General features: G+C 40.0%; 1 protein-coding gene across 1 annotated transcript; it reads right to left on the reverse strand.

Moving 5' to 3' along the window:
- Positions 1-17876: 17876 nt before the first annotated feature.
- Positions 17877-18791, reverse strand: LOC135086416 (uncharacterized). Its single transcript, XM_063981145.1, has one exon. It carries the CDS (start codon positions 18789-18791, stop codon positions 17877-17879), a length of 915 nt encoding a protein of 304 aa, XP_063837215.1.
- Positions 18792-22499: the final 3708 nt, after the last annotated feature.

Raw genomic sequence — 22499 nt, forward strand, 5'->3', positions numbered from 1 at the left:
TGAATAACTTGGATTGACCAGTCCCCGAAAGCAGCGCCTGTTCACAGACATGACGAGTGAACCAGCCATCGCTTCACTCGACCATATTAGAGGGAATGTAACGACCCGCCTCACTACGCCACCACCCCAGAGACATTTTAGTGAGAATGACAATGCCAAGTTATCTCTTTAAAAAAAAACTAATAATAAAGCTAAGTAACAGTCCAGATTGAGAAGCATGACACTATAACATTTGAGAAATTATTATTAGTTTATACAATATTACTTTTCATTTTAATTCTTTTTAGTGCGAGCATGAGAGGACCATAATCCTACTCCCAGGATGACTTATCATTAAGAAAATCTCGAGTTGTATAATAGGCTTTTTTAAGCATGTGATCTTTAACTATACCTTTAAATTTATTATACGGTAGCTCTTTATATTTATCAGGGACTTTGTTATAAAAATGGATACCTTGTCCCATAAAAGTGGCAAACACTTTATTAAGTCTAAAAGCGGGTATAGCCAATTTATTTTTATTTCTAGTGTTAATTTGGTGAATATCACTTTTCTTTTTGAATTCGTTAATATTTTGTTGAATAAATAGAATACAGTTTAAGATGTATTGTGAAGCGGCCGTGAGAATGCCAATTTCTTTAAACAATTCTCTAAGGGACGCTCTTGCTTTCATTTTATACAAGTATCTTATCGCACGTTTTTGCAAAATAAATATTGTTTCAAAATCTGCAGCTTTGCCCCATAGCATGATTCCATATGACATTAGGCTATGAAAGTAGCTAAAGTAGACTAAGCGAGCTGTTGAAACATCGGTTAATGACCGTATCCTTTTTATTGCAAAAGCCGCTGAGCTGAGCTTTCCCGCCAGAGTTTCTATATGGGGGCCCCACTGGAGTTTTGAATCCAGGGTAATTCCCAGAAATACAGTAGAGTCTACCAGATCGATTGCATTATTATTAAGTTCTATTTGGGTACTAACTGTTTTTACGTTAGGCAAAGAGAATTTTATACATTTTGTTTTCTTTGCATTGAGTTGTAAATTATTTGTAGTGAACCAACTTAAAACTCTTGTTAGTGCATTATTTACATCGTCAAAGTTATTTTTACTTCTATCAATATTAAAAATCAAAGATGTGTCATCAGCAAATAACACGATTTCGCAAGAGTCCTTAACAAAATATGGTAGATCATTAATGTATATAAGAAACAAGAATGGACCCAGAATGGACCCCTGCGGAACTCCCATTTTCACAGGTGACCCAGAAGACAAAACACCATTTATGTCAACTTTTTGAACTCTAAAGTTTAAATAGGATTGTATTAAATCCAAAGCCGAGTCCTTCACCCCATAATAGTGCAGTTTGCGAATTAGCGTTTGATGTTCTACGCAGTCAAAAGCTTTTGAGAGATCACAGAAGACCCCTAGTGCATTTTGAGAATTCTCCCAAGCCTCGAAGATATGTTTAAGTAGTGCAACCCCGGCATCGGTGGTGGAACGACCCTTGGTAAAACCATATTGTTCACTATGAAATAGTTTATTAGAGCCAAAGTGAATCATAAGTTGCTCCTGTATGATTTTTTCAAAAATCTTGCTTAGAGCGGGCAAGATAGAAATGGGTATATAATTGCCAGGGTCGGTTTTGCTACCAGACTTAAATAATGGCATTAGTCTACTATGTTTCATGAGGTCGGGGAAGATGCCCTTCTCTATGCAATTATTGAATATTATCGCTAACTGTGGGGAAATTATATCAATAATGTGTTTGACTATCTTGACAGAGATGCCCCAGATATCAGTTGTACTCTTTACATTTAAAAGATTAAAAGTTTTAGTGATATCTAATGGAGTAATATGTTTAAAAGAGAAGTGCGAGTCACAGGGTGTCACGTGGGTTTTCAATATTTCTTCAGCCTCGGAGGGAGATGACTTTAAGTTGGCAGTTGTTGCTGAAGCTATATTACCAAAAAATTTGTCAAAAGCTTCCGCTACATCTTTATCTGCAGATATCAAATTATCGTGAACTTTGAGAGAAAAGTCATTATCTCTTGGTTTTAGTTTACCAGTCTCTCGGTTGATAACATTCCAAGTTTCTTTTATTTTATTACTGGCGTTCCCTATCTTGTCCCGAATATAAAAAGACTTAGCCATGAAGCAAACTTTCTTAAAAATTTTTGAATACTTTTTTACATGCTCAAGAAAAGATACACTATTATTATACTTTTTCATGCCATAAAGTTCATATAACGTATTTCGACTTTTGTATATTCCCTTAGTAGCCCAGTCACTAAACTTAGATTTGGTATTTGGTTGTAATGGCTTTACCGTAAAAACTTTGTCATGTTCGGTTTTAATACATTCGAAAAGGTTATTGTAAAGAGCATCTGGGTCTCCCTGCACATACGGGACCAAATGCAATTTATTTTCAAGATTATTTTTAAAACGTTCTAGACGACTAATGGTTACAGGTCTACATACGGCATTTTTATTACTTTTATTATTCAAATTATTACAAATAAATTCTACTTTAATACCACAGTGATCTGACGTAAGATTGTGTATGACAGCTTTATTGTCAGGGACACAGCTAGAGAAAATATTATCTAGACAAGTAGCTGTGGTTTCCGTAATTCTAGTTGGTTCCTTAAATTGACTAAACAAATTAAATGACTTAAAAAGGGAAAGTAGTCTTACAGAATATGATGATGAGCTATCTAGTAAATTGACGTTAAAATCTCCACAAACTAAGACCTTTTTGTTGCTGTTACAAATTTTATTAAGAGCATCCTCAATAGCCGCTTCAAAAATACCAAAGTCCCCAGAAGGGGGTCTATACACACATACAATGATGTAACTCTCAAGCTCGACACAGGAAATTTCGACAACACGCTCAACTGATAGCCCTACTACATCTTTGCGTTCTTTATATCTGATATTATTATTCACAAATATTAAGGAGCCTCCGTGAATGGCCGACTTCCTAAAAAACGCGCTACTTAACTGATAATTATCTATATGAAAAGAGCTTTCATATTTCTTTAGCCAGTGTTCAGTAATACACATTACATTAATATCAAAACTTTTTAAGAATAGCTCTATTTCTAAGACTTTGCTGGCCAAGCCTTGAATATTTTGATGAACAATCTTGAATGTTCCGGGCTTGGCCTTTGTCGAGTGCCTCAGTTTAAACAACTAGTAGTAGGTACAGTCATAATATTGTTACTATTTACATACTGAGATATCAAATTATTAGTACCCTGACTATGATCAGTTTTATGAATATAATTACATTTAATATTGTATGCAATCAATGAGGCTAATTTATTCTTCATTTTTTTAGAGAGATACATTGTATCTACAGTCAACTTAAAGCTAGAAATAAATTTATTTATGTCAAGAAGTAAAAGTGCGTCGCTATGACGATAAGTCAAGTTATACATAAGTATATTTAAATCAAATATGTTCTTGTTTATCTTATTTAGATTATACCCTGAATTTACATAGGGTAAAGTACACAAAATTATCTTACATTTTATCCTATTTTGCAAATCCAAGAGTTGGTCAATATTCTGAATTATACTCTTTTTATCTACAGAGTAACTATTACCATACATTATAATAACATTAGAGTTCTCATCTAATTCTTGGTTTTTACCAATTTCGTAAATTATCTCTGTCAGAAACCTGCCTGGATAGCAATAATTCAAGACCTGTGTATTCAAGTGCTCCCTGAGCATAGAACCTACCCCCTGACCAAGCTGATCAGAATAAATATAGGTTTTCCCTCCATTACCGGTATCACTAATTTTTTTAGACAAGGCAGTTTCATTAGTTTGGGATTCAGTGACTAATATGTCCTGCGCCGGCTCAGTTTGAATAGACTTTGGTATTGTAGTGGGCTGAAGGCCATTAATACAGTTACAAGACTGTTTTTTTGATAAGGTCTCAAAACGCTCAGTGTTATAATTACATAGGTCAACAAGTTTGGATGTGGCCAGTACATGTTCATTGATTTGTTTCTGTGCCATTTCATATCGAGATTTAAACTGATTAAGATAAAGTTCCAAGTCATCTATTTTCTCATGTAAGATCAAAGTATTATCATCATACAACTTTTTGTTTTGTTCTATTTTTAAGTTGTATGATTTAAGCTTTTCTTTTAAAAGATTTTTTTCTTTCAATAGAATTGACTGTTTAGGTAAACTACGTTGAAATTTAATTAATTTTTTGCATTTCTTGATAAATTTCTTGATTTTAATATATTTTTTAAGTTTATTATTACTATTAAATTGATACTTTACTGCTGGACCGGAACAGGACACATCACAGGTCAAGTCTATTATAGGTATAGTTGGATTCTTCGATTCATGATCATTGTTCATCAATTCATTATACAGGCTCACGGTTGAGTTGAATTCTTGAGCCTGTCTTTCTTCCTCCATAGATTTTATGGTTTTATGTGACTCACATAGGCTCTTTTCGAGGTCATGGATGCGATCCAAAGCCTGCTCATGAGTGTTGTTGCATTCATTGAAGGAGTTCACCGTTTGTTGCAATTTCAAACATTGTTCCGCGAGGTCCAGATATTTGCCATGAAGCTCGGCAAGCTCATTCTTCAGTTGTGAGTTCCTGTTTACAACTTTATGAATCTCCTGTTCACTGTCTTCACGTTCCCGGAGAAGCTGGTCGCTGACCTCTCGTGAAGCTTTGAGGTCCAGGAGAGCCTGCCTCAACTTAACTTCCATGTCCTTCATGGTGGCCTTACGGGTCAACATCCTTGAATCTTGTTGCAGTGAAGTTTACCAATGGAAATAGGATTTTGTTTAGCGATCCCGATCGAAGAACCGAGAAAAAAAAATACAAAAAAGGGTTTTAGTGATCTTGGCAATAACAGTAGGTGATAGACTATTAGGGATCTGTATTTGAATACTATCTTATTATCATTTAAAAGTCTTATTACAGGAAATAACCAATTTATAAAGTAAAGCTAAGTTGTGTGGGTAGGATTTTTTGTTAAGGTTAGATAATTCTTCTATTTATTTCCACTACAATAAAAGATATTTTACACGAATTGTGTTATTTTACAGACTAAAGTTTAAAACTGAGTAATTAAAAGGCAAAATATGAATATTTACATGAAATTATAACCTCAACGTTGGGAATTGTAATGTTTTATTTTCAGTGTATAATGCAAAATACATGTAATGTACCTATAGATATTAGTTAATTAATGAATAAAAACAATACTCCCCTGTTGATTTGTTCCGTAAATTTGAATTTATGAAGATTTTTCGTTGACAGCTGACGAAATTTTGTCTTCACTTTTTTGTCTAAATACTAAATATTTTCGTCGGATAACACTCGTATACATTATTTATACGATAAACAATTGATTTCAGTATATTTTATCACAATATTACACGAAATTATAGTAAACTAACATTAAAAATTTTTCCCGTTAAAATTACGCGTCTGACAGCTAGGGATGCCAGCGCAAAAAAAAAAAAAAAAAACATCTTCAGTATCACAATACCTTTTTTGTAGATAAATAATTTTAAGAAAACTAGTCACTTAATTTTTCCTAGGTCCATGACATCTACAATATTTATTGCAGGCGATGTGTCGTTTTTTCGAACGAATATTTTCCCATTTCGGATCCAAACATGTTGGTAGGCAGCTCCTGCAGCAGTCTCGCGAGTTTTCGTATGAATCATTTTGAAGAAAGGAGTTAAATGCTCGTTTATGTATATTCTCCTCGGATCACTAGATGGTGTAAGTCCCAGATCATTGGTGGTAAGACCTTTCTTCCTTCGAATAGCCGATATAATTTTGTCCTTAATGAGTTGGCTGCTCATTTTTGCTATAATATTTTTTGGTGATTTTGCGTTGGGTAATTTCTTTGGAACACGATGAATGCTTACGATGTCGTCCTTCGATGCCTGGACGCCCAATATTTCGCAGATGGATAGTAATAATTGAGCGAGGTCCTCTTTATTGTTCTCCGGAACGCCAGCTAATTCTATGTTGTTTAGTCTTTCCCGTTGTTGTTGAATGTTAAAATCTCGTTCCAAGTTGGCTATACGACGGTTATAGATATCGACCTCCTTACTTAGGCTTTTAACCTGAGTTATTTCCTTGGACATTTCTTGTGTTTTCGTTCGGAGATCATCAAAGGATTTAGTATGAAAGTTCAGTGATTGAGAAAGGTCTGTAAGTTCATGCCTAAACTGACTTTGTTGTTGAGTAATGTTATCCAACGTTTTAGTCACTGAACTCACTTGTGTTTTGATCTCAGATATTTCCGATCTAATAGTACGCATGAAGTCTGCAAGAAAGGATTTTTTCCTGGCGGCTTGGTGACTGGAATTGAACCGCCACCGGTGCAGACTGAGAAGATGGTGAGTTGTCTGCACGTGAAAAAGAGGTTGTCCGGCTTGCAGAAATTTATAAAAGTTACCGTTCCTTGTATGAAATTAAAAAATGTAAATAAAACAGCTCCCTCTCAATTGACACAATTTATTTTGTCTCGTAAGCTTGAATACAATTGACAATTACGATATTATAACTACTGTAATAGATAGTGCCAATCTCAAGGGATTCAGGGTCGTTAATTAGGTTCGGTTTGGTGAATATTATTGCCACTACAAATTTCTTAAAACTCAGCCTAAATATTAAAAGACTCTACTAGTTAAGATAACTGCGCGATGTCAGGTCGGAAAGACTCCTACTTGAAGGATGGAAAAGTGGGTACCTTGGAAGCCATGCGGTTACAAGCCGTTACCCTGAACGTTCCTCTCTTCTTCCGGGGTCCAACGGGTCTCGCACACTTTCAGGCTACAAGCAGCGTCCCCCACGGCCCCAAGCGCGCAGTACCAGACGAAGCCCTTGCATCTCCTCGACAGGAAGCGTTCAAACTCTTGCAGAGACAGAGGTTCGATGACAAGGAGGAAATGCGAAGAGATCAGCAGTCCAGAAAGGAGAAACAATTTATACCAAATGATGAGAAATCAATATGAAATATTGAAATATCTAAAATGTCTATAAAAATTTGTAAAATATGAAATATGAAATCCCGCATCTGAAACGAAAAATACGAGTGTCAGCATCACATGTGGAACGCGGCATTAGGTTATGAAAAAACCCGCAATGGGAAAGAAATACTTACGAAGGCTGTTCACTAATTTGAGCTTCGCTCGCAGCCCTCAGCAACCCAATACCCTCATCCGAATAGAATTTAGGGAACCTCTGAAAGAAACGATCACATGAAATACCACGTACTGGAATACGAAAAATATCAATCACGAAAAATAAATAAATTCTCCGACGGGAACTTACCTCATGTGTGATTATTTTAAATTATATTAAGAAATTATCGTGGATGCATTCTGCAACACACGATTTGAAACACAGGGGATTACATCCCCGAAAATAATAAAATTGCGGTTGCGCACGATCGACCAAAATTCCAAAGTGATTTGACAGCTCAACTGACAGTGACAATGACTCGCATTGACATCGCGAAACGTTTCGTTTCGCCGCTTAGATAAAAAGCAAATACTAATAAAAACCATGATGAAAACAATCTCCTGAACACTGAAAATATTCTATTAAAAAATAGAATAATCAAAACAAAAACATTAGGAAATGTTTCAATAAAATATATTTGAATTGACTGAGCAAAAAGCGCCATCTATTGCAAATTAATTCAAAATCACGCCAATAGATGTCGCTAGTGGTATCCCAAATCCAAATATCGAGTAAGAAAAACAATTTGTGAAAAACAGCCAAAACTGCAACGCTACAAGTCACTGTTAGATTCTTTGATATCTTGCAAAATGGTCATCATTTCCTTTTTGAAGTCGACGAGGTCAGCCCTTTTGAGAATGTCTGAGTCAGGTTGTTTTCGCCTCCGTTGAGTAATTTGCGAGTTTGAGTCGGTAGCTTCACAATCCGCGTCTGTGTGTGAACCAGTAAAGGTAGACCCCTTGTGCGACTTAGAAGGCGATCGCTTAACGCTCATATTGAATGGTCGAGTCAATAAGGTATTTAGAATACGCCACAGATGTGAAAGGGACGAAAAATGCAAGCGTTCTTGTCCCGCGGAGGTGCACCGGAGTGAGGTATAATGTTCAACAGTTGTAATGGTAACAAGTCACTCAAACGCAGTTACACGACTTTTGACTCACTGACACTTTATTTAAGGACGACAATTGGGAACTTATTATTTAAATTATATCCGATACGCGCGACACACGTCTGTCCGCTCGAGAGGTGCGACGACGAAAAAAATTATAACAATTGAGTTAAGCGTTGACGGTAAAAATATAAAATGTCGAGTGTGCTCGTACATGCTGCCAAATTTTAAGAAAAGAAGAAAAATAAAAGTTTATGGCGATGACGCCTTATCTAGTTTACGAGCAGCAGATACGATCACCTCGTCTACACTATCGATATCCGCGGTCTGCTCGCTGTGCCTCGTGCGTAGCGGCTGCGCGGCGCTGCTCGAGTCTTACTGCTCTCGACGGTTCACGCTGCAGCCTCGATACCTTCTTCTTAAGCGTAGAGTCCCCCACACAAGGAATGCAGCAATGATGAATCCAATTACAGAGTGCAATACATAATTGTATTTCTCGTGTGTGAGTGATTGAACACTTAAAGCTTCTTGTTGTTTCTTGATGTTATCAATTTTGTTTTTCAGTAATGTTAGAGCTTCCTTGTGGTCTTCAGGGACAAATGTGTGATTGAAGTCGGTGAGTATGTGGTTTATGCTCGATTCGCGTATGTACATTGTTTCTTCGCTTGTTGTTAGTTTTAGTTCACTGTGGTAGTCATTGCGCGCGTGAATGATGAAACTGTCTCCTTTCAGCATGCAACCGAGGCCGAGTGATAAGATTCCCGTGCCGCGTAGGTGTTGTGACGTAACTCCAGCTGGACAGAAAATGCGCGTAGTGCAGTCTTCGCAACAGGAGAATAGCCACGCGCCGCGATTGTGTAATCGCACCCACTTGTCGTTGCAATTTGATACTCTTGTACGGCATGTCGATAAGTTGCCATTGTTTAATAATTGCGCCTCACACAATGTGTCGGCGACTTTTATGTTATGAATAGGTTGATTTATAACACATAATAGTTTGTTATCTTGCAATGATATGCAGGATGTTACATCTCGCTCTTCCAGAAGTACTATCATGTCTCTCCTTAGGTTGACAGCGAGGTATTCTGATGTAGGTTCAATATGTTTCTCTCTGTTTTCAGTTATTTGTGGTATAGGAATGATGCGGTTGAGTTCGTATTGTTCATTGTTTATGAGTGGTAGCTTCACTTCAAATAGTAGGTATGCACTCGTTAAACGAACGTGTACACGCGCTAACTTGTACAGTCCCCGAGTACAATGACGTGTGTTGACACAGGGCAGTGATAAGTCGCTTGGCAACTGGCCGGAGATGATGTTGAGCTGCTCCTCAAATTGATCAGGCTTGATCAGATGGGTGTCGACTCTCCCGTCCCTTACGTCAGTCACCAAGTCCAGTAGCTGTTGTTGTATTTGCCGTATATTGGATAATATCAGGTTTACGGCAAGAGCGGTAGCTGTTATGTACAGGGCGTTGTCTTGCTTGAGTTGTATACGTTCTTCTGCTTCTGTGAGATGTTTGTTGATGATGATGAATTGCCTGTTCATCACTTCCTCGTTTCTCTTGAGAAGATTGTATTCACTTTCGATGATAGATGTGTGATTTTTGTAGAGGTTCAGAAGATGATTTTCATTTGATTGTATGATTTTGATGTCTTTTTCGTACTGAGTAGCAAATCTTTCATCTAGTGTTCCAAATAAAGAATTTGCTATGTATCCGATTGCGTTCACAAGTCCTCTTTTGTGACGCGACAGTCCATGTTCTGAATGTAAGATCTCATTGTAGTGTTGAATTTCGTTAAGTTCATGTTGAAATTGAGAAGAAATTGTAAGAAATGCGGCTTCCTTTTTGCAAAGTGAGGTCAAATGATTGACATAGTTTTGTATGTTGTCCAAACTTCGCCAGTATGTAGTCATGTTGTAATATACAACCATTTTCCACTCGTCTTGTATTATTTGTATATCAGCCACCTTGTCAAAGTAAACAAGTCGTGAGGGGCTGAGCTCTGTTACGTTGACCATGTCTTGCATACTAGGTCCAACACACATTGTAAATATCATGAGCAGCGAACAAAATAAGTTGTTGAAGTGTTTTGTGCTGTTCTTGGTACTTCTACGTTTACGTTGTGTTGTTTCGTTGTTAGCAGGCGGGTTGGTTGTGGTAGCGATGTTAGTTGGCTCCAAAGGAAGTCGTGACAATTTCGTAATTGGTCGTTTCATGTTGCTTGATTTAGTTTTCAGTGTGACGACGCGTACACGACCGTCGGGCCCAGGATGTGTTTCCAGTACTCGGCCCAGTATCCATTTGGCAGGAGGGATGTTGTCCTCTTTCACAAGAACGACGTCTCCAATTTCTAAGTTAGTTGTAGGAAAATGCCACTTGCTTCTTATTTGTAGGGTTTGGAGATAGTCAGCGGACCACCGTTTCCAGAAGTCCTTAAACATTTTCTCCGTAAGTTGCCATCTTTTTGTGAGTGTCGTGTCCTGGCCTTCAGTTGATAGTGGTGGTTCTAAAGTTGGCTCGCCGATCAGGAAATAAGCTGGGGTCAAGCAGTCAATGTTGTCGATGTTTTCTGTTAACGCTACCAGAGGCCGAGAGTTGAGGCACCCTTCTATTTGTGTTAGCAGTGTGGTGAACTCCTCAAATGTTAATTTTTGGTCCCCGAGTACTCGTTTGAGATGATGTTTGAGACTCTTGACCGCTGCTTCCCAGAGACCGCCAGCCGTGGGCCAGGAAGGAGCGTTGAAATGCCATTCAATGCCCCACTCCGACAGGTTAGTGATGACGTCATTGTTTATGTAGTATTCCAGTGCCTCCTTTCGTTGCTTTTCCAGAGTCCGTGCCGCGCCCACAAAGTTCGTGCCGTTATCGCTGTATATGTGTTGGGGCTTTCCTCTACGGGCACAGAAACGTTTCAAGGCGTTCAAGAAGGCAGCTGTGCTGAGATCGGACACCAGTTCGAGGTGAAGAGCTTTCGTACACAAGCATACGAACACCGCTACGTAGGCTTTCAATGTCTTGATGCCTCTGCCTTTATTTGCTTTGACTTCCACATGTCCAGTGAAATCAACACCGGTGTGAGTGAACGGTCGGGATGGGGTGACACGTTCTAGTGGTAAGTCTGCCATGAGTTGATGGTTGGGTGCAGATTTGAAGCGATGACACGTGATGCACCGTGAAAGTTGTTTCTTCACTGCTCGTAGACCACTGATTACAACTGTCTACAGCATTTTTGCGCACGGGTTATGCATAGCTTATTTTTATTGCTTTAATACCTAGAAATAAGAATAACAACAAAAAATTGTTCTGAATTTGCTTTTATGTGTAAAAAATAGAAAAATTCATATCAATGAATGTATGAAACATGAACATAGCGATGATTTAATTTGTTGCCAAATATTTTTTTTTCTTTCTTTCTTTCATTCTTTCTAATTATTAAAACATACCAAACATCCATTTAAGATTCATTCTCACAAGAGAAAATTTAAAATAGAGTCCAAATATTTATTAAAAATGAAAAGTTCTAATTTCCTGTCATGTTCCATAGAAGATTTTTCTCATAAAAATCAAACCCTATCATGCTTTCAGTTTACTGGCCTTGGTAACGTCGTCTCTCAAATCCCACTATATTTAGATGAAAGCGTGCCCCTTGTTCTTGCGAATAAGCCCCCATAATTATCTATAAATATATTCTAATGAGAATGTGACGTGCATCTTTAGAGACATTCTACTATGAAGATGGAACATTCAAATCGCTATAACTCTTTAAAAAGCAAATATTTTCGATTTGTAATCGCACTTTTTTATATAAATTTGCTTATATAATCAGAATATATTATAAGTAAAATCCATGCGCAAAAAAAAAAATATTTTGTTGACCGGTGTTATCCAATATCTATTGCGTAGATACGTTAGAGTTAATCTGGCTCCTCCGTCAGGCCTGGCTCACTCCGCGCGGTACATCCGATAATTACCTACAGCGAAGCGCCCCGCCGGCGGGTATTATATCAGTCGAGTGTCACGCGCGCGCCCGTCGGGACTTGATGTTTTGCCTTTAATAAATAATTTCTTTTGAATACAATTTATGATGTTTTAAGAATTTTATCGTTAAAATATTAACTATTACCTTTCCGTGTAGGTAAATGAAACGGAAGAGTAACATCGATACACCAAATTACGACAAGCTAGTTCTTTCACCATAATGCATAGGTACCCCAACAATATTCAGTAAAAATAAATTGTTGCCAAAGTACAGCGAGTAACATTAGATTAAGTTTGTGCAAAGCCAAATACAAATATGATTTTCGGGTGATGCCTCGCTCTCGTTCTAGGATGTAGCCGTTTCGTGTTTGCGTAGTAAGTAGGTAGGTATGATGTCATTCTTTCTTCTGTGATAGTAGGTATGTTTAATTTATTTGTCTTATGTTAAAATAGGTATGAATGAAGACATTGTATTAAAATAAGTACTTTTTTATCCTAAGTAGGTATTTAAAATGTTATTTTTACAAAGGTAAAATAACACTAATACTTACCTACATACGTACCTCATTACAAATACCTAAGTATGTAGATTAATTCTATTTTTTCACTAGACAGCATAGCAACCCTAGCAGCGTAAGAAGAGTTCAGAGGCACGCGATAGAAAGAGACAAAACTTGTAGGTGAATAAAATTGTAGGTACGTAGTGCTGTGCGAGCTGAATTCCACTGTATCGCGTCGTAGCAAGACTCGCATTTATTTAAATCGTCTTGCGGAGTAATCCTTCTGTACCTGTACTATTACTTATTCTGTGCCTCCGTGTAGGGTCGTCTTGTGAGCTTGATCAATCAATAACTCCGTTAACTTGTCATTGTAGGGCAAGATAATAGGATGTTTTTGTTCTTGACTCAAGTTTGCGTTTCCATTTCCCAGTCGCCCACCGACACGTAGGATTTTGTTTTCATCCAGGATGGGGTTCAAACTGAGAATGCTGCTAGTTGATCTCATCCGATTGTGTTTATTTAATTGTGCAATATCGTCAGCGAAGTGATTAATTTGTATTGCCTTGATAATTGCATTATGTGCGGTTTTCAGGTCACTCGTTGTTAAGTGCGATGTTTGTTTGGCATTTTTGACGTCACGTGCATTGTTTATGAATCGAAATATCCAACTTAGGATTCGTGTTACACGCGCCATAGAGCTATTGTTATGTAGAAGTGACTCAATTAATGGCGCGGATTGTTGAGACTAGAGATGAAACGGATATCCGGCAACTATCCGGTAGGCCGGATATCCGATAGATCGGATATGTGATATGAGTTGTGATAGTGTCAGTCCTCTGCTGGCACAGTCCACAGGGTTGTCTTCGGATTTTAAATGTTTCTAACAGGCAGCAGGCATGATTTCTGTTATTTTCACCACTCGATTAGAAACGAAGGTTTTCCAACGAGACGGGTCGCCATGTAACCATCCCAGTACCACAGTTGAGTCAGTCCATCCGTAACAACATTGACGATATTTCACGATTCTGGGAAATGGAGGAAATCATGGAAACTCGCCCTGAGTCACCAGATGGTCACTATTGCGAAACTTTATACAACAACACTACACGCCGACGGGACGATGGGCGCTATGAAGTGAAAATCCCCATGAAACCGAATTATGAACAACATTTGGGCACAACAAAGCCACAAGCCATTGCCCAGTTCAAACAACTAGAGAAAAGACTAGCTAAGGATGAACAGCTGGCTAAAAGCTACAAAGCATTCATTCATGAATACCAGCAACTTGATCACATGAAGAAATGCACAACATCACGCGAGCCCAGCTGTATTCTACCTCATCAAGGAGTCGTCAGACCCGATTCCACTACTACTAAACTCCGTGTCGTTTTCAACGCTTCTGCCAACACATCGTCAGGTCACAGCCTCAACGCGTTGATGGAAGGTGGCCCAAACATTCAACAAGATCTTCAAGCTATCATTATGCGCTGGAGAACCTATCAGTTCGTGTACACAGCTGACATCGAGAAGTTCTACAGGCAAATACTAGTACGTGAAGAAGATCAACACTTACAAAAATCGTGTGGCGAGATTCGACAGCAGACCTTATCACAGAGTACCAACTTTGCACTGTTACGTACGGTACGAAGGCTGCGCTATTCTTAGCCATGCGCACTATTAAACAACTTATCAAGGATGATGGTCATGAGTACCCTCTCGCCTCTAACATTTTGGAACATCAATTGTACGTAGACGACTTGCTGGGCGGAAGCAACACAATCGAAGTGGCGCAAGCGACACAAACTGAACTTATCAACATGATGAAAGGCGGAAGATTCAACCTTCGCAAATGGGCTAGTAATAGTCCTTCATTACTACAAAACTTACCTGAAAATCTCATCAATCAAAACATGATCAACTTTAAACATGCGGAAACAAACAAAACACTCGGTATTAACTGGAATCCGAGCACAGATCAATTTACATTCAAACACAACGAAGACGGCAAGGCTGACGTCACAACAAAACGGGGATTGCTATCGGACATATCTAAACTATACGACCCACTTGGATGGCTCTCACCTGTAACTGTGAAAGCTAAATTACTATTTCAACAAACATGGTCTTCAGGATTAACCTGGGATGAACCCCTTCCTGAAGACATACAAAAATAATGGCATCAATTTTGACAAGAACTTCCCCAAATCGATAACATACAAATAAATCGATGGATGGGAAATACGTCACAGACATTTGAACTTCACGGATTCAGCGACGCATCTGAGAAGGCCTATGCGTGCGCTATATACTTTAAAACAACCGATGCACGAGGAAAACACATTATCGAGTTAGTAGCTGGAAAAAACAAACTCGCCCCATTGAGAAAACCGATTTCATTACCAAAATTGGAACTCTGTGGCACCGAGCTCCTATCAAGACTAATGAAAAAGACCATAGACTGAACAAACATTCAGAATCTAACTGTTTACGGATGGACTGACTCAACTGTGGTACTGGGATGGTTACATGGCGACCCGTCTCGTTGGAAAACCTTCGTTTCTAATCGAGTGGTGAAAATAACAGAAATCATGCCTGCTGCCTGTTAGAAACATTTAAAATCCGAAGACAACCCTGTGGACTGTGCCAGCAGAGGACTGACACTATCACAACTCATATCACATCCCCTTTGGTGGAAAGGCCCCATCTGGCTAAACAGCAACGAACATCCAAAACAAGAAACATTTCATACTGATGCTGAACTGAAAAGGATGAAACAAGTTTGTGTGTCTCAACTAGAGATGAAACGGATAGTTGTTTGGCCGGATACCGGATACCGGATATCCGGCCAGCTGCTAGGCCGGATAGCCGGATATCCGGCGGCCGGATAGTTGGCCCATTGTCTCGTTGCATGTCGTGACGGGTTTAGCGCCGCACAAGTGCTTCGAACGCGATCAGTGGGTCTATTAGTAAACTAGACTAGTCACACTTTTCGAAAATCGAATCAGTCCGAATAGAATGTCAGATATTGCCACTTGTCTAGGGGGCAGATCAATTCGAGCGATTTCGGTTGCCATCGTGAGTGTGTGATTGAATAGCGAAAATTAAATTAGTTTACTTGCTGCCTAATCTGACTGAACTGCATCATGCATGACATCAGACCATCAGTAAAAAAAGATCACCTATTTTATTTGGGAATATTTCGACTTAACAGATATTTACTATTTATGTATTCGTCATTAGAGTGAATAGCCCAGAAAAAGAAATTAATTTTTTGAAAGGTCTTAATATGGCTTTTTTGTAACTTTTTGGACTTTAAATAAAAGCCGCCATTATTATAAGCCATTTTATTTATATTTACCTCAAAGATTAATGTATTTCATTTTATTAATAGGAAATTGTCGTAGTTTTTTAATATCCGGTATCCGGCCGGATAGTGAGTTACTATCCGGTATCCGGCCGGATAGTAAATTCAGGCCGGATATCCGGCCTACCGGATAGTTGCCGGATATCCGGCCTGATATTAAAAAACTACGACAATTTCCTATTAATAAAATGAAATACATTAATCTTTGAGGTAAATATAAATAAAATGGCTTATAATAATGGCGGCTTTTATTTAAAGTCCAAAAAGTTACAAAAAAGCCATATTAAGACCTTTCAAAAAATTAATTTCTTTTTCTGGGCTATTCACTCTAATGACGAATACATAAATAGTAAATATCTGTTAAGTCGAAATATTCCCAAATAAAATAGGTGATCTTTTTTTACTGATGGTCTGATGTCATGCATGATGCAGTTCAGTCAGATTAGGCAGCAAGTAAACTAATTTAATTTTCGCTATTCAATCACACACTCACGATGGCAACCGAAATCGCTCGAATTGATCTGCCCCCTAGACAAGTGGCAATATCTGACATTCTATTCGGACTGATTCGATTTTCGAAAAGTGTGACTAGTCTAGTTTACTAATAGACCCACTGATCGCGTTCGAAGCACTTGTGCGGCGCTAAACCCGTCACGACATGCAACGAGACAATGGGCCAACTATCCGGCCGCCGGATATCCGGCTATCCGGCCTAGCAGCTGGCCGGATATCCGGTATCCGGTATCCGGCCAAACAACTATCCGTTTCATCTCTAGTTGAGACACACAAACTTGTTTCATCCTTTTCAGTTCAGCATCAGTATGAAATGTTTCTTGTTTTGGATGTTCGTTGCTGTTTAGCCAGATGGGGCCTTTCCACCAAAGGGGATGTGATATGAGTTGTGATAGTGTCAGTCCTCTGCTGGCACAGTCCACAGGGTTGTCTTCGGATTTTAAATGTTTCTAACAGGCAGCAGGCATGATTTCTGTTATTTTCACCACTCGATTAGAAACGAAGGTTTTCCAACGAGACGGGTCGCCATGTAACCATCCCAGTACCACAGTTGAGTCAGTCCATCCGTAAACAGTTAGATTCTGAATGTTTGTTCAGTCTATGGTCTTTTTCATTAGTCTTGATAGGAGCTCGGTGCCACAGAGTTCCAATTTTGGTAATGAAATCGGTTTTCTCAATGGGGCGAGTTTGTTTTTTCCAGCTACTAACTCGATAATGTGTTTTCCTCGTGCATCGGTTGTTTTAAAGTATATAGCGCACGCATAGGCCTTCTCAGATGCGTCGCTGAATCCGTGAAGTTCAAATGTCTGTGACGTATTTCCCATCCATCGATTTATTTGTATGTTATCGATTTGGGGAAGTTCTTGTCAAAATTGATGCCATTATTTTTGTATGTCTTCAGGAAGGGGTTCATCCCAGGTTAATCCTGAAGACCATGTTTGTTGAAATAGTAATTTAGCTTTCACAGTTACAGGTGAGAGCCATCCAAGTGGGTCGTATAGTTTAGATATGTCCGATAGCAATCCCCGTTTTGTTGTGACGTCAGCCTTGCCGTCTTCGTTGTGTTTGAATGTAAATTGATCTGTGCTCGGATTCCAGTTAATACCGAGTGTTTTGTTTGTTTCCGCATGTTTAAAGTTGATCATGTTTTGATTGATGAGATTTTCAGGTAAGTTTTGTAGTAATGAAGGACTATTACTAGCCCATTTGCGAAGGTTGAATCTTCCGCCTTTCATCATGTTGATAAGTTCAGTTTGTGTCGCTTGCGCCACTTCGATTGTGTTGCTTCCGCCCAGCAAGTCGTCTACGTACAATTGATGTTCCAAAATGTTAGAGGCGAGAGGGTACTCATGACCATCATCCTTGATAAGTTGTTTAATAGTGCGCATGGCTAAGAATAGCGCAGCCTTCGTACCGTACGTAACAGTGCAAAGTTGGTACTCTGTGATAAGGTCTGCTGTCGAATCTCGCCACACGATTTTTGTAAGTGTTGATCTTCTTCACGTACTAGTATTTGCCTGTAGAACTTCTCGATGTCAGCTGTGTACACGAACTGATAGGTTCTCCAGCGCATAATGATAGCTTGAAGATCTTGTTGAATGTTTGGGCCACCTTCCATCAACGCGTTGAGGCTGTGACCTGACGATGTGTTGGCAGAAGCGTTGAAAACGACACGGAGTTTAGTAGTAGTGGAATCGGGTCTGACGACTCCTTGATGAGGTAGAATACAGCTGGGCTCGCGTGATGTTGTGCATTTCTTCATGTGATCAAGTTGCTGGTATTCATGAATGAATGCTTTGTAGCTTTTAGCCAGCTGTTCATCCTTAGCTAGTCTTTTCTCTAGTTGTTTGAACTGGGCAATGGCTTGTGGCTTTGTTGTGCCCAAATGTTGTTCATAATTCGGTTTCATGGGGATTTTCACTTCATAGCGCCCATCGTCCCGTCGGCGTGTAGTGTTGTTGTATAAAGTTTCGCAATAGTGACCATCTGGTGACTCAGGGCGAGTTTCCATAATTTCCTCCATTTCCCAGAATCGTGAAATATCGTCAATGTTGTTGAGAATGACGTGGCAGTTGAAAGTTTTGACGTTTCCCATCAACACCCACCCAAGTTTAGTTTGTTGTGCAATGGGTGCTTCCGGAGAACCTCGTAGTATGCCCGCCATGATGATATCTGCATAGATACCAGCATTCAGTAAGATATCAATTGGCCGAGAAACATTGTAGTCTGGATCGGCCAAGTTGATGTTGCGCAGATGAGGCCATTGTTGCTTGTCAAATGTGTAGTTGGGGAGGTTGGTCATCATTTTGGACATGATGAGTGCTTCAGTTGTAAACGTGTAGTCTCCAAATAGTGATTCACACACAAGTTGAATCGTGCCGTTACTTTGATTGGTCGAAAATCCAATTCCAGATATAGTTGCGTTTTGTTTTCTACGTTGCAGCCCTAGACGTTGAGCAGCTGATTCTGTTATCAAGTTTATTTGTGATCCTTGATCAAGCAAACATCTCAGTTTTAGGTAGGTTCCATCAGCTGACCTAATTTTTAGTTGGGCTGTAGCAAGTAAAACTTCATTGTAATCGCCGGTAACATGATTCGCTTTGCGTTGTGACTTCGTGGAGGTCGTAGGTAGTTGCGGTGTCGCGTTTGTCGGCGAATTTGATGAGTCCACTTCTCGAAGTATGGTGTTGATTGTTGCAAACGCGGCATCGTTTGATTGAGGTGCACTTCTTGCCATTGTGTGAGTACATGCAATTAGTGCATATGTTAAGTTGCGAAATTGTTTTCAACTTCGTCTCCGATGACATTTGCTTGAACGATTGGCAATAAAGCAGAAAATGGTCGCTTTTGCACAATGGACAAATTCTTTCGGCGTTGACGTGATAAGTTTTACCGAAATAGTTTTTAGGTTTGTTTGAAGTACTCGCATATGGTGTTCTAGGCGAGGTTGAAGTGTTGTCCTTCGATGGAGTAGGTTTTGCAGCAGATGTGTTTTGTGGTTTTTTCTTGTTTATAGGTTCCAGAGCGGTGAATTTACGTTGTAGAAACTCCATGAATTCGTTAAGGCGAGGGAGTTCTCTCGGTTGTTTTCTAGTTTCCATGTATGAAGCGTATGTCTCGGAGTCAAGTTTTGTAGTTAATATGTGAACAAGGACCCCATCCTTGTTATTGTTTCAATACCCAAGTTGTGTATTGCATGTATAGTTTCCAAACTGGTGTCGTAGAGTCGTTTTAACTCGTACGAGGTTTGTTGTTGTATTGATGTTTGATTCATGAAGGTTTGAATTTGTCTTGTAAAAAGTAGTTGTTTGTTGTTACAGCGGTGGGTGAGGATTTCCCAACAGGCTTCATAGTTTTCCGCTGACACAGTTAGGTGTTGAACGATGCGCTCTGCTTCGCCTCTGAGCTTTCCCTTGAGATGTTGCATTTTTTGGCCCTGTGTTAGCATGGCATTATTGTGGATTGCTTCACAATATAAATCCATAAAAGTTGGCCACTGAGCATAGTTTCCGGTGAATGTAGGTATCTCGATGGGCGGCAGAGAACGTTGCTGGTGGGTGGTAGCATTCAGTTTGCGGTGCAGTTCTCGTTTGGTGGTTTCAAACTCTGCTTCATGTTTTGAAAACTGTTCTTCGTAGTTTAAGTCGGTACCGATCAAAACATTGTCAATTTGCCAGTGTGTGTCGTCGATGACTCTCCAACGGGATTGTAGCATTTGTAGCTTGTCTTCGAGTTCCCACTTCTCGGTGATGGATTCAATGTCAATGTTGCGAACCATACGAGAGAAGGCTCGAAAGTTGGTGTTCTGTAGGTTGATGAGTTCGTCCGATTTCGACAATGTTCCAGCCTCGGTTTGTTCAGCGGTTATGTTGGATTCCAAAAGTTTTTGGAGGGCGTCCTTTATGGATGTACGTCCTTTTCAAAGTTTGATAAGCGTTGGTAGTAAAGTAGTCGTCTGATTGGTCTACAGACAGTAAAAGTTGTTTATGATTGATTTCAAACTCACTCCATAGCGACTCCAGAGGTTCCAGGCGTTTCTGGGCGTACTCCGGTGTCTTGCGGCGTGAGGTGTCCTTTTTAAGGTTGACCACGATCTTCTCGATCCCTTCCGTTACGAGTTGTTGTTTCTGAAGTAATTTTTCCATGTTGTTCAAGTTGGTTGCTTCAGATGTAGAGATGTTGTTGAACTGTTGTTCCGGTGGTGTGGTATGTGGAAGAGATGCCTCTACGATATGTGCGCACTCTCAATTTGCCCGGCGATTCCCTCTTCCGGGAGGCCAGACAAACCGATTCGCTACCGCAGATTTATCACCAATCACACACGTTCACACTTTAGGTTCTGATGAAATATCCGGCTCGAAGAAATGTAGGGGATAGTTCCCTTACACTTGGTGATAAGAAGTAGTATGTTGATGTGGTTAAGTTTAGATGTAGTAGTTGAGTACAATAAGGATAAGTTGTTCGGGAGCGGAATGTTAAATGAAAGTGTCCGTCACCGACGAGCGTGTTTATTGCACTGAAAAATATTATAACAATTGAGTTAAGCGTTGACGGTAAAATGCGGTGTCGGCGAAATATAAAATGTCGAGTGTGCTCGTACAGACCTTATTAAGTATCACTTTTTGACTCAGGTGTAGAAGGCGATCACTTGCCATCAAGCCCTTTATGCGGACCTTTGAGGATGTGGAACTTTAATATCTTTTTGAAAAACGGAAAAGACTGAATTTCTTTGATGTTTTTGGGTAGCTTATTATATTGCTGAGCTCCTTCATATAATATACTTTTTTTACCATAATTCTGTACCCCCAGTGAAAAGGGATCTAACTCGACTTAGATCAAAATCGACTTTATAACATAATGTGAATCACTGAAAAATTAGCTATTTTTGTATCTAATCGGTAGGGGTGTCAGTTCAAGTTACCTCCACGTAAAGACTGGGTTGTTACTGAATCCACTCTGACATGTCGGAAGGGATATAGTAGCGCCTGTTGCGGTTCATCCTGGGCAACGTCAGATAGTGCTGAATTGAAATCCCATAATGGGATCTCAATGACGCGGTACCTGGTGGCCAAAGACTCGATACCCAATCTAAGGTGTTATCCGTACCGTGCCGAGAGATGCGTGGCTGAGGGGGAGCTCAGTCGCTAACGGTGGGCCCTCGATACCAGGCGACCTCGAGGTGTATATAGCCTTACTCCGGCATGCGGGGCTCTGCTGGAGTGGACCTACTTTCCCTAGCTACTCGTGGGACCAACATGAATAAATGCTCTCCCAAAAAAAGTAACGGTAACCTGGAAGACCTATGCCAGGAACTTATGCCACTGATAGAAGGAGTAGAACAACCTACCCAAATATCAGAGTAACTCAGCATGGAGACAGAAGAATCCATCAGCACGGCAGAAAGGGCTGCTTGCGGCTCACCCTCGCTGACTGATGAATACACCGCCTCCAAACCCACTGGCAGGAAAATGTCAAGTGCGGCAAAAAGCGCTTCGGAGCTCTGAGACAGCTGGGAGTGGAGCCGAGTATGGCTTCAACACTGGCGGTCAAGAGCTTCGCTGAGCTCAAGCAGATGGGGTACAAGTTTAAGGCCTCGCAACCTGAATCTGGGCGCAAACCGGTAAAACGGGTTCGCTCGGAGGAGGAATCGCCAAAGGGACATATTACCAAAGTCCCAAAGGGGAGTGAGAACTTAAACACCTCAACTACCGTAGCCTACAGCGAGGCCGTACGCTCAATCCGGGTCGGCATTAAAGACTCCAAGTCCTTGATGACTAGCACACAACTAGAGTCGCTGCGCAATACCATCCTGCAAAGCATTGCCAGATCCGGAAGGGGCGAAGGGCCTAAATTCGTGGGCTGCTCCTTTAAGCCAGGTTGGCTCCTCATCACGTGTGAAGACGAGCACTCAAAAACCTGGCTTAAGAATATAGTCCCCCCCCTCAAACCGTGGCCGGAAGCTCTCAGGAAGTGCTCAGAATAAGGGTCTGAACACCGAGCATTGGAAGGTCCT

The sequence above is a fragment of the Ostrinia nubilalis genome, chromosome W (assembly GCF_963855985.1).
Source record: "Ostrinia nubilalis chromosome W, ilOstNubi1.1, whole genome shotgun sequence".
In the NCBI taxonomy this organism is placed as follows: Eukaryota; Metazoa; Arthropoda; class Insecta; order Lepidoptera; family Crambidae; genus Ostrinia; species Ostrinia nubilalis.